Genomic DNA, 13525 nt, shown 5'->3' on the forward strand with positions numbered 1-13525 from the left:
CAATCGCTGACTCCTCAAACTCCTTGAAGCATTCTGGGAGTTTTAGTGCATTTTTTTTAATGCTAGGCCTTGCTTAGCATAAGCACTCTCTCACACAAGGTTCATCCAAATCAGGGCAGAAGTTATAGCCTGTTTTGAGCTTCCCCATTATAGCATATGGGCGAAAAGTTGAAACAGCGCTGAAACAGCGAAACTGTTTTGATGAAACGAAATGGAACAGCGGTTTCAAACTAAAACGAAATTTGAAACAAAATGCTGTTCCATCGAAATGTTGAAATGCTGGTCGAAATGGAAGTGCTGTTTTGCATGGCCCTAGAACTCAGCCCAGCTGGGATGAGTTGCCTTCCCCAGCCCAACTGATCAGAGCCCTGGGGAGGGGAACTGAGCGATCCCCGATCCCAAGCGGCAGCATCTGGTTTCCCTCCCTCATCTGGCAGGCATATCAGAGGCCTGCAACCCCGGGAGGACTGGCACAGTCCCTGCAGCCCTCCTGGGGCTGTAGGCCCCCGATCTGTCTGCCAGAAGAGAGAGGCTGTTTTGAGCTTCCCTATTATAGCCTATGGGTGAAATATCAGAACAGTATCACTGTTTCAATGAAACAAAACAGAACAGCAGTTTTGAATTGAAAAAAATTTGAAATGAAACACTGTTCCATCAAAACCTCAAAACTCAAGATGAAACGGAACGGTGCCATTTTGTAGCTTGTATGTTGTTAGGCTAAGGGTCAAAAAAAGGAAGACAGGACAAACTTTGCCTTGAGCAAGAAGGTAGGAAGCACATTATATATATAATGACTTGGAGATTGCTCAACAAATATATACACTTGTTGAGCAGTCTCAATGCTCAACACACATATATATCTGTGTATATCTATTAGGGCTGTGTGAAATGTTGCCAGCTGTTTCATTTCAATGCTATTTCGACTTGTTATGAGCTTGAAACAGCAAAATTGAAACAAAATGAAGGGCTTTGGAACAGCTTTGAAATTAAACAAGGGCAGTCAAAATGTTTTGAAAGTTTTGGAACATTTCGAGCTGGGCTTGCTTGCAGGGAAACAAAGTAAGGAGAGGGAGGGGGAAGAGCGGGGAAGGACTGCTCTGATTTTGACTGTGTAGCTGGCAGATGATCCCATATACGTTATCTGCCTGTGCTGCTGAGCCAAAACCAGCTGGGGCAAGGGAACAAAACACATGAGCACTACAGGGATGCTGAAGCATCTCCACAGGCACCACACCCATGCCCTTGCTCCTTCCCAGCCTGACACTGGTGGGAACATGCCCAAAAGGGAGTTCTCCTCTTGCTCCAAAGCCCCTGTCCCCACAAAGCAGTGGCAGGCCACCCTGGAACAGTGGTGGAAAGGTGGACAGAAAGTGGGGAGCGTTACAGAGGCAAGCGAGATCACCCAGAGCACTGGGGAGGTGCTTGTTGTGGATGGCCAGCCCTTCTCCTTAGTTAAGCAGCCAGGGTTCAGATGGCTCGTGGTGCTCGTGGCCCCATCATACCAAGTGCCCGCATGCACCACCTTCATGCTTTATGAGGCATTCATACTTTTGGCAGAAGCTGCACGAGGCAGGACTGAGGGTGGCTTTACACTTCACCTCAGACAAGTGGATCAGCCAGGGTGAAGATCATGCATACCTCTCCCTCAGAGGGCACTGGTGCAACCAGTCAGGCCATCAGTGGGCTCTCTTTCAAGCTGAGGTGTTGGATGAGTCCCACACCACAACAGAGATCATGGGGGCCATGAACCTGTTGGTGCAGGGATGGCTCATTGGGCAGAGCGAACTCACCCGCAGGTTCAGTCACCAACAACAGGGCCATTATAGTCAAGGAGGTCCATGATGCAAACTTTGTTGGCGTCTGCTGTGTGGCACACAAGTTCCACCTCATTGTCAGGGACGCCTTGGAGTAGGTCAGGGCTGCCAGTGATGGCACCAGCACCACCTGCAAGCTTATTTTCAAATACAGGAAGGTGGCAGGCTAGTTCCAACAGAGCATCAAGAGAAGCAAGATGCTGTGGGACAAACAAGCAGAAATGAACATCCTGGAGCACAAAATTGAGCAGAATGTGGAGACTTGATGGAACTCCAAATACCTGATGGTTGAGAGGCTGGTGGAGCAACAGAAGGACATCCATGAGATGGCCTTGCTCAGGGAGATTGGGATCAGCGGCCCCCTTAACATAGCTGAGTGGGGTACCATCTCCCAGATCCTGGTGGTCCTCAAGCCCTTCCTTGAGGCCACTGAGACTCTCAGTGCTGCCAATGGCCTCCTTAGCCAGGTGATCTCCCTAGTGAGGGAACTAGAGAACCAAGTGGAGAAATTCCAGGGGATCAATTTTCCTGGCTGAGGCAAGCTGCTGTCACCAGACATGCAGGCACTGGTGAGGTGGCTGAAGGAGGGCATCAAGAAATGGCTTGATCCAATGCAGTCCAGTACAGTCAATATGCTAGCTGCCATGTGTGACCCAAGAGTGAAGGGGAGTGTATGCAGCAGCCACAACCTGAATCAGTGGATGGAGGTGCTAGTGAAGAGAGTTAGGGGGGCAGAATGGCAGAGGTGAGGGGATGTGGAAGAGGCGGATCCACTATCCCGTGCCAGCACATTATCCATCCTCCTCCATCACAGGTGCTGCCAACGTGGGCCAAGAGCATGGCTTCCATGGTGGTGTCCAGAGGCACCAGACCCCACCATCAGGCAGGTAGCGCTCAGGCCTTGGTGGCTGCCTATCTTGCTGAGGATGTGGAACTGCTGCTGTGTGACCCCTTGGCCTACTGAGTAGCCACAGCCAGATGTGGCCGGATCTGGCCACAGTTGCCCAGGAACACCTGTTCTGTCCACTGGCCAGTTTTCCAAGTGAGAGGAAATTCAGCATTGCTGGTGGTGTAATGATACCCCACTGCACCTCCTTGGATCCTAGTTTGGTGAAGCAGCTGGTGTTCCTCAAGGTGAACCACCCACTGCTGGGCTTCCCCAAACTTCAGATACAGATGGAATGAGTGCCACCCTTCTCAATTCGTCCACACCTATTTCCTTTTTTCATTTAAAAAAAAAAACATTTAATGCCCTACTCTCAGTGCTGGAGGCGGCACTCACTGCATCACCAGCCAGCACGGGAAGAACATATTCTTGCTGAGCCTCCCATGCCAGGACAAACTTGGAGGTATAAGCTGGGGTTATGGGGAAGGAGGAGGCCCCTGGTCCTGGGCGTGACCACTAAAACTGCACCCTGCCAGGTTTGGGAGGCCTGCTGGGACTGCCGGTGGCCAGCCCCAGGAAATGCCAGGACTGAGGATCTCCCTGGTGGGAGGTGGGTAGGAGGTGCCATAACCGTCCAGAAGGTTGTAGTGTGTCAGCATATATTGTGTCCATGAGTTTCTGTACCTAGGAGGTTGATGAAGTACAGTTCATAGGCTTGTCTGTGAAAAGTGGTTTGTAAATTCCCTTTAAGGATTAGGCCTGAGAGATTGGAGACAGGTGGTATTCTGTTCTTGTCTTTGATACATTTTAGGTGTGCGCTTACTTTGGTGCACAGTTGTTGCTTGGTGTCTCCTATGTATTTTCCATCAGGGCACTTTGTGTAGGAAGTTGGCTTCTGGAGATGAGGTTAGTGAGGTTCAGTCCTTGTTTGGATTTACAAACCACTTTTCACAGACAAGCCTATGAACTTCACTGTACACTACAACCTGCCGGACAGCTGACTCCCCAGGTACCTCACCACTTTTACCTATGCTGCTGCATCCCCCTCCTCACACCTCGCCCCAGACTGTCCCTCATCCCGTGAAGCATCCATTTCCATTTTCACTGACTGGCTTTCCTGACTGCATTGCATTCCAGTCTCTGGCTTCTTTACTATTCCTTCCATCTAGGAACAGCACACAGATGCACCAACTGCAGCTGCTTCCTTAAACCTGATGAGAGTTTTTTCAACCCAAAAGCTTGCTAAGATATATTTCTCTAACTATTCAGTTGGTCTACTAAAAGATACCAGACAAAGAACCTTGTCTGCCAGTGCCATGTTCTTAGACCAACACCTCCAGCACCTGTCCCTGGTCAGCTGACTGGATGGACACAGGGCCCTGGGCACATTTAAGCCCCAGGGTTGGGGCTGGCAGAGATAGTCCTCTGGCGGCTGCTGGAGAAGCTCCTGCAGGAAAGGAAAAAAATGCTCTGTGACAGTTCGGCTGCCTGAGATGCTGGTAGTGTTACTGTGCTGCTTACTTATCTGTTGTTATTTGAAGTGGTGGACCAGGATGAGGCTGTAGGGGAGAAGGAGACCTCACTGGGGAACACTACTGTGTTGTGTAGAGGCCCCAGCGCCAGTGAGGGCTCACCTTAACACGCACACAAAGTCATACGTCACAAGTTTTGCTTGTCAGCAGCTTGAGGTGCAGTTTATCAGAAACCCTTGTACCTAGCTCTTTGAAATCTGGCAGGCTTCATGCCTTCAGCAGGGGCTAGCACACATGCAGTTATCACTCCCCTGTGCCTTCACAGTTACAAGTGGCATGAGTTTTGCTCTGAACAGTTTGAGAAACTCCTGCACCTTATCTCCTTGAAACTTGACAGGTGTTGTGGCCACAGCAGGGGCTACATTTCCTGCTGTATTCATTCAAATCAGACAAGAAATGGCAAAGTTACAGGCAGTTTCATGATTCCCCATTATAGCCTACGGGTAAAATGCCGAAACAGTGAAACAGTTTTGATGAAACGAAGCGGAACAGTGCTTCAAAATGAAACTAAACTCAGAACAAAACATTGTTCCATCAAAATGGTGAAACAGAAGTTGAAACGAAACATTGCTGTTGTGCACAGCCCTAATATCGCTATCTATTTATAATTTGTTGTTTGTTGAGCAATCTCCAAGTCATTGTCTCAAAAGTCCTGAAGTCAGTGTGGCCTTTGTAGATGGCCCATGGCTCTACATGCTCTCTCCTGCCCTGTATGGCAAATTATCAGCGGCAAGGTAGCATTCTGGGAAATTCTGAAATGTTAGGCTTTGATGATGATCTTAATGCTCTGTTTGTGTGAGGTTGTTTACTATTTTATTTTGATTTTGGAGTTTGTGGTCATCCAGCCTTAAGTGCATATAGGTACCCTTATTTACATTTTGGAGGAGGCAGTAAGTTCAGATCATTAGAAACTATGATTATTTTGATTATTTAATTTATTGCTGTAGAGAACAATCAAAAGTGATTTAGATTAAAACAGAATTTTCATGTTTCTTTCTCCCTCCTGCAGAAGATGATCCTGTTCCATCTACCAAACCTCATGAGCTGGAGACACGTTTGTTTACTTCTGCAGGTCCCCTGTCTGATACCCTCCGAGATGTCTTAACTGGGCGCCCAACAGTTGCAGAATACCCGAACTTCCTAAGGGGATTCCAGATGGACAACGATTACTTGGCAAATGAACAATTTTCTACATGGAAAGGTACAGTAACAAAGCATTATTTTTGGTAGCACATTTTGAGGTAATGTGGGCTTGGAGAGCTGTATGATGTAGAGAAGATGTTAATTTCTTTTTCTACCTCCCCTCACACATGTCATCATTTAAGGCTTATTTTGGACTGGATGGGGCTAGAATGATTTTAGAGGATTTCGTTTTGGTCAGGTTGCATATTGCCAAGCATAACAGCCTCAGGGTGGAGGAGGACCAAGATGGGAAGACGGGGGAAAATTCTCTCGAAACTGAAACAGTGTGAGAAGTTCAGGAAGGGAAAGTATATAAACAACTGTGATGTCATTTATTTCTTTAAGTTAAGACTCAGTGACAAATGTGGTGTCAATAAATGAAGGAAAGAAAGGGGTGGGAGCAGAATTCCTTTTTTCTACTTGATCCTTTCCTTTTATTAGGGATTAAGCCAAATTGTTTATGCAGTAGTTATAATGGGAAATATTTCCATTTCAGACACTGTATTAGACTGCTACCCAAACAAACTGATGGGAACAGCAGAGAATACACTTTCACTGGTAGATGCTGGATTTTTCATCAATAACAGTTATCCTCCACTTCTGAGATCACAGAGGAAAGTGGATGTAATCCTGCATTTAAGTTACAATGGAGGATCACAGACATTGGTGAGTGTGATCTAATTATCCTTTAGGGTTTTTTGTTTTTTTTCTATTTTGGCCTTTTCTCTTTAACCCTTTAGGATTTAGCAGTTAAAAACTAACTTCTCACTATTGGAAGAAGAAACTGATACCAGAAAAATGAACATGAGTCTTATTTTCAGCAGCATGATTCCTTGTTTCAGCAATGGTGACCTACAATTTTTATTTAATTAAGCTATCTGTGTTTCTTAGTCTTTATTAAAATTCTTCAAACTGACAATGGATCATCTGACAAGAAGAAATCTATGGTCAGTACAGTTTGCAACATACACAATGAAGGTATTTTAGGAATAAAATGAAATCTAGCAACGATGGACGTGGTATAATTGTCAGTTATAGTAAAAAGAGGCAGAAGTGATCAATACATATTTCTGTTCTGCATTTAGGAAAAATCCAGATAGTATACTTTTATCATACTAGTGATGATGAAATAATTTCTATTCTAAATGTAGCTAAGAACTTTCTTAAGAGAAAGTTAGAGATTTTAAAATGATCAAGCCTGGAATTTTAAAAGAACTTGCTGAGGATCTCTTTGGAGTTCTGATATTGATATTCAATATATTTCAGAATACATGAAGAACTTCCAGAGCCCTGAAGAAAGCTAGTGTTATGTTAATATTTTAAGAGTACATATGGAATAATCTGGGAAAATACAAACCTATCAGTCTGATTTCTTCCTGGTCAAAATTATGAAACAGCTGACAGAGTAATTGATTTAAAAGGGAATTTAAAACAGAGAAATATGCTTACTATCAATAAACATGGATTCTTAGTAAATAGATCTTATCAAACCACCTTTACATCTTGATGAGATGATAAATTTAGTTGATATAGCAAAGAGTCTGATGTACTGCGCTTAGATTTCTGTGAAGTATTTGACTTGGTGCCATTTGAAATTTTGATTAAGAAACTAGAACAAAATCATACATTAAATAGATATATTTGGCATACGTTAAATAGCTTTAAAAATCAAAATGTAACTACACGCAAATTAAACATCAAGTCTCATGTGGGTTTCAAGAAGGGTCTCAACTGTAGTTGGGGTTTTGCTCTGTCAACACGGCAAAAGGAAACAAAACCATAACTGATACAGTTTGCAGGTGACAAAGATGGGGGAGTAGTAAATTAATAAAATAAGACACTGATCTGGTTGCTTGATAAACTGAGGAAAAGCTACAGTATGTTTTTCAGTTTAGCCAAGTGTAAGATCATGTACATAGGATATAGGCCATACTGAGAGGATGGGGTTGCTATCCTGGGAAATATGACTGAGGAAAGCACTCCTAGATCCTGGTGGGTAATCAGCAGAGCTTGAACTCCCTGTGTGATGCTTCAGTTAAAAGAAATAATATGATTCTTAGCAATGTATAAACAGGGAAATTCAGGGTAGAGGGAAAGATGTTATATTGTTCCAACGCTGCAGTCCCAGAAACTGGCACAAGAAGCAAGGGGGAGTTCTCACTTTTATATAGAAAATCATAGGGATTAGAGTCACAAGCCAACGGGCCAAAAGGAGGGAACAGGTAAAAGGTAAAGAAACATCAACACTGTGGTAACATATACTCACTACCTTAATTTCCCCCCAGACCTCTAGAAGTGTCTTCAAACAAACCTTGAGACCCTAGAGTACTCAGACAGTAGCCTGCAACTGTCTCCAAATATGTGTCTAGCTCCTTCAGTCCACAGTCCTAGCTGACCTAGCTGGTGAGATCTCCAGCTCCACTGTGTACTCCTTTCTCTCTGTAGAGCTGACTGGGTTCCTCATGCACATTACTCTGTCTTCTCCTTACCCCAACCTCAAGCTTCCCTTTTCTTTTCTCCTGTTGCCACCCAGCCCCTGGAGGTTTCTGGAAGTTGTAGTCCAAATGAATAGCCAGCACAGCTCTGCAGACTGCCCCTGATTCCTCCTGCTCGTACACACATTAGTCACATCGCAATGTTACTTTTGTATTTGGCACTAATGCCCATGTTCCTGGAACCCTATTCAGTTCTGATCTCCACACTTCAAGAAGGATATTGGAAGATCAGAGGAGGATTTCCAGAAGAGTCAGAAGAGCCATTAAAGCATTGGGAAACATATTCCATAGTAAGATAGGAACTTATACTATTTAACTAATCAAAGAGTGGGTTAGGAGGGTGACTTGTTCAGAGGGCTCAATTTGTAGAGTCATCTAGACATTTAACTGCCATCTCAGGGCCATAAATCCATAATTTAGATCCTTAGACCCTCTGCCTCACCCTGAACTTACTGAATTCCCTCAGCTCCTAAGTAGCCATTGGTCTCCAAATTCCTAAATTTCTGCCACTGCACATACACACAACCACCTAATTTTTGATAGTTTTGAGCGTCTAAGACCAGTGGGGTCCAACCTTTTTGGCAGGTGTCCCAAAAACTGAGCCTGCTCCTTCCCCAGGTGCTGCTCTGATCTCTTCCCTTGCTTGATCTGCTGCTCTGCTTTCTGCTTGCTGTCCTGGGCTCCCTATCCCATCTGATGTTCTGATTGCTGCTCCCTGTTCTCTCTCTCCTACCCTCCCCAGTTGCCACCCCTGTCTTACTCATAGTAAAAATCACATAATTGGTATCTCTTCTCTGATTACACCCCAGGGACATAGTCTGCTAGGTGTGCCCCAACTCTAAATCTCTTTAAGGATTATGCATAAGCATCATATCATCTTTAGGCTTGAAACAGCAATTAATTCAGAGATTTTTAAACCTTCATTATGTAAGAAATTATATGAATTTATAAAAATGGCCCAGTTTGAATCTATACTATTCAAACACATTTTCTTATGATATTGTATCAAGACATTTTCAGTATTCTTCAGTCATTTTTAATAAACTTAAGAAAAGTAATTGCCAGGAACAGAACAAGAACAAGTAGTTATGAGGGCTCATTGCAATTTTATGTGCAGAAAGCTTTTCTGATGAAAAGTAAGGTTTGTTTTAACTGGAACATTTTATAGAAATGGGATTTTTTATTTTTATTTATTTATGTATTTGGAATTTCCTGCATGAAATATCAGGGAAAAATTCTTTTCAAATAAACATTTTGAAATGTAACACCATTTAATATTTCATTTCAACATATATTACTTTTGCTTTATGATTTAACCTATAAAAACAGAATTTTATATCAAAATATCAGTTCAAAATTATTTTGGACTTAAAATGTCTGTCTTTTGTATTTTGGAGATGAGATATCTAACATTTTAAATGTAACTGAAAACATTTTGAAATGTCATTTCAAAACAAAATTTTTGTGTTGAATCAATTTGAAGCTTAGTATAAGGAGACGGAATATATTTTACCAAAAAATTCAAATGACTTTTTTGTTCAGGGTTGCTTATAGGAAACACTTTTTGGCCAGTTCTAGTGGCTACAGGATTCAACATGAGCACTACAGCACAACATAAGTACTTTCTTAGCTATGCCTTCTTTGTTGATTAAATTATTTGTGGTTTGATTGCATGGGGTTCTGTGGCCTACGGGATAATTCATTACCTTTGGATTCAACTTTCTATGAAGTCTCTTAGTAATCAATTTGGTGTGTTATAAGTAATGCTGATGATGAATTATCTAGTGATTTAAGGCTCTAGCCCAGGACTTCAGAGACCTAGTTAAGGTCCCTGCTCTACCATGTACTTCGTATGTAATGTTTGGGAAATAATTTAAACAGCCTGCACCTCCATTCCCCATCTATGAAAATGGGTATAACAGCATTGACTTCTACCACAGGGGTCTTATGAAGACAAATCAAGTGAAGACTTTGAGGTGCTCTACATTGATGGATGCCAGATAAATACCTTAGATAGATACCTCCTGCTTTTCTCTCTCTTGCCGCCTTTTAAAATCTGCTTATGGAATTCTCTTACTAGTATGTTAAAATTAATACTATAGGGCACTTTTTACATGTGCTCTGGTGGGGGGGAGGAGGGGAGTGCTTTGATTAGAGTAGCTCCAAAAGCTGATCTAATTAAAGTGCTGTAGCATCTCATGTATCAGCATCCCCATGCTTGAAAATGGTGGTGGGGGCACTTGAACTAAAGCTTGCTCAATTAATTGAGTTTGCTCTGACGTGCTGTAATTACAGCAGGTTGGAGCAGCCTCTACGCTCATGGACAGGCACCCATACTTTTCAGCTGTATCTGCAATGTATACTACTGCAACCTATCACAGTACAACAGATCTCCTATACCCATGTTATGAGATAAAACTTGCCAAAACCTGGTGCTAATTTGAGAGCAGCTGTGAAAAGGGTTAACATCGTACTGTGGCTCCTCCTGCTTCCTGGCAGGGACTGATAAGCTGCAGCCATCTTGTATCACAGTGTCTTCATGAAGAAGCCATCTGTTGGCCATGAATCCAGAAATTATATCACTGATGACTAAAACTTCATGTGTTCCTATAGCAAACCCACTGCAAAACCCTAGATATATAGCATTAATTTTGTGATGATTATTTTTCCCTCTTCTTTGAGTTTTGATTTTTTGTTCTGTGATGATTCAGCCTTTGGAGCAGGTGGGGAAATATACAACAGAGCAAGGAATCCCATTCCCTAAAATCAGGATGACTGAGGAAGACAAAAAAACCCTAAAGGAGTGCTATGTGTTTGAAGATGCTGAGAATCCAAGGGCCCCTATAGTCCTTTTTTTCCCATTAGTAAATGACACCTACAAAAACTACAAAGCTCCTGGTAAGTTATCAGCAGTTAGTAACTTTAATAAAAATGCATCTTGACCAGTTTGCCCTGTCTGCTTCACATCTGCTGGCTCTCTCTCATATCCTCCTTCCCTTTTTAATAAAATAACCCTCTTCATTAATAAAAGGCATCATTTTCCCTCTACGTCAATACCGCTCAGCTATTATAGAGCAAAGGGCCCATTCAAGATGAGACATTTACTTCTCTCTCCAAAATGTGCTAAAATCTTTTGATCTGCATATGTAAATTACTGCAATTAAAAATGTAAATATCTTAAATGGAGGATGTGAGAAATATTTTATTGCTAAAGCAAAGGGCTCAGAATCATACAGTTATTCATTTGGTGTGCCCTTCTTTGTTCACACATTAAAAGGTCAGCATCACAGATTTGGCTTTTGAGGAATTGGAGAGCTTTGATTGCAATGTAAACTGCTTCCTCACAGATGGCTGATCATTTTTCCTTTCCATATGATTGAGCTTTTAGTAACTAGCCATTATTTGATCTATTACAGTAAATTTGGGGCCTGCCACTTTTCTTAATTCCTCCCTTTCTCAGTACTCATTTTTTTACTCGCTAACCACCATTAAGGCATCTTCCTTTTTTGGCTTGAGAAATAGATGCATGATGTTAGTCCAAGGCCTGGTATACAAAATAACACTTCTGTTAAGTGATGAACGTTCTTCTACCTTGTGACTGTACCAGACACCTTGTTTTCGCAGGTTCTGGAGACTGAAGAATTAGATTTTGCTAGAGATACTTGTACATGCCTATGGCAATTAACACTATCTTACTAGAGAAAAGTCTGCCTCTCTGGGCTATCATTGCCTAATTGATTGATGAAAGCCCCAGACTACTGTAATATCTTTCTGGTGAAACTTACCGCACTTTTTTTCCCTGTAGGTGTGGAACGTACTCCCACAGAGATGGAAGAGGGCAAAATTGATGTCTCCACTTTCCGTACGAGGGAGGTCTCATTCAGTGAGGAGAGTTTTGACAATCTGGTGAAACTAACTGACTACAATATCCTGAATAATGAAAACTTGATTGTTCAGGCCTTACGTGCAGCTGTGGAACGGAGGAAACAGGAGAAGGAATAGTTGCCTCCTGCATGATATTTTTTGTCTTATGCTATTTAGTGAGATCAAAGCTTTAGAATGGTTTGCCAACAGTATTTACAGTATTTCACAAGACCTCAGTAGATCCTTCGTCTTAATTATATGACTGTTCAAATAACCAAGAGTTCACTATATTCCGCAACAACCAAGGTTTTACAGTTTCAACCAAACAAAAGGAACATCAGAAACACTATATCTAAATGCACACAAGAAACAAGAAAGTCTTCCAATAATTTTTTTAATTTTCAATAATTTTGATTTGCTTTTTATCAACAAGAGCAATTCTTAAAATAAAGTCTCTCTGTTTTTAAGGTAATCTATTGCACTGGCCCCATTTCATGATTGTGGACATGAGGGAGAGTCTCTTATTTCAGACTGGATTATCTGTCTCTTGCCTTTTTTATTGTTGTACTTAGCAGTTTGATTTGTTGGCTCACCGGCATCCTTATTAACAAGTTCTAAAGTCTACATTATCCCTAAACATCATAAATTAATTAATTAATCAATCTTTGTTTCCATTCATGTTTACATAATTAAAGGTGCTCTTCCCAATATATCTTTTCATAGGGTGCCGTCTACCAAACGTCCTGTGGATTGTTAGGAATGCACAATTATGGCAGTAATTTTCAGCATAGCTGAATTATATGTCATTTGGATGACTCAAATATTGGTTGCAAAATATGGCTTTCAAGGTTTCAGGTTACCTTCCCCCAATTAGTAATTCATTCCTTCTCCCCTTTTCTGACATGGCTGCCTAGTGACATACCATAACTTGCCCCTTCATGTAACCTCTTCTGGAGCTGTATTGCCTCCCCAATCTTCAGGAGGTTACAAGGTTCTTACCCCTGTCATTAAGACATCTTCCAGTGGTTTGCCATGATTGGTTCTCTTCCTCAGCAAGCCGTGACATGTGGGGAGTTGAAAGATATCTATGACTATCCTTCTATAGTCCTGTAGCAACTAAACCATGAGTTACTTTTGCTTCTAAAGGCAACTGTTGACTGAGGTGTTCGTGAAACTTTGCTTTGATTTTCTAAATATGGCTGATAGAGGGTTTTAACTGTTGCTCCATATTTCAATCCTAAAGCCATTAAGACAGACCTCACAGTGAGAATGGAAGTTTTTTTTCCCCCTCATGGACAAGCAGGATGAACATACTACTTCTAGCCCAGACAAAAAACCTCTTTAGCCAACAGTAGGGTCCTAATTCGAGTTTGTTCCCTTATGAACACCCCCCAACAAAAAAAAATAAAAAATAAAAAAGCAAACAGTTAATGGGAACAGTTACATACAGCAAATTTAAGATTGGTTAGAGAGGAGGAGCAGGCCATACTTTTCACCCAACTTTTCATTGTTGTGTTTATGCTGTAACTATAGATTTGAAAGAGATTGTGCCATCTTGTTTTCTATGTACTACATATATAGGTTAAAAATAATCTCTTTATCTGCTACTGGCTGTTGTAAGCAGCCAAATTGTGTGTTTCAGTTTTGATGCAGAAGGCAATCACCCTCTTACAGATAGATGTCCCTCTTTTCACTTTGGAAATTTATACTCTTGAACTGGAAACTAAACTCACTAGGTCTGAAACTCTATAG

The 13525-nt window shown here is 41.9% G+C and overlaps 1 protein-coding gene across 1 annotated transcript in view; it reads left to right on the plus strand.

Moving 5' to 3' along the window:
- LOC109321579 (cytosolic phospholipase A2 epsilon-like) overlaps positions 1 to 12141 on the plus strand; it is a 74397-nt gene extending 62256 nt beyond the window's left edge. The window contains exons 18-21 of the mRNA XM_019552323.1: positions 5242 to 5433; positions 5911 to 6080; positions 10621 to 10807; positions 11715 to 12141. Coding sequence (XP_019407868.1) covers positions 5242 to 5433; positions 5911 to 6080; positions 10621 to 10807; positions 11715 to 11911 — 746 coding nt within the window. The 3' untranslated portion in view covers positions 11912 to 12141. The remainder of the gene's footprint in view (positions 1 to 5241; positions 5434 to 5910; positions 6081 to 10620; positions 10808 to 11714) is intronic.
- Positions 12142 to 13525: the final 1384 nt, after the last annotated feature.

Source organism: Crocodylus porosus, unplaced genomic scaffold (assembly GCF_001723895.1).
Source record: "Crocodylus porosus isolate Cpor-Errol unplaced genomic scaffold, CroPor_comp1, whole genome shotgun sequence".
Taxonomy (NCBI): domain Eukaryota; kingdom Metazoa; phylum Chordata; order Crocodylia; family Crocodylidae; genus Crocodylus; species Crocodylus porosus.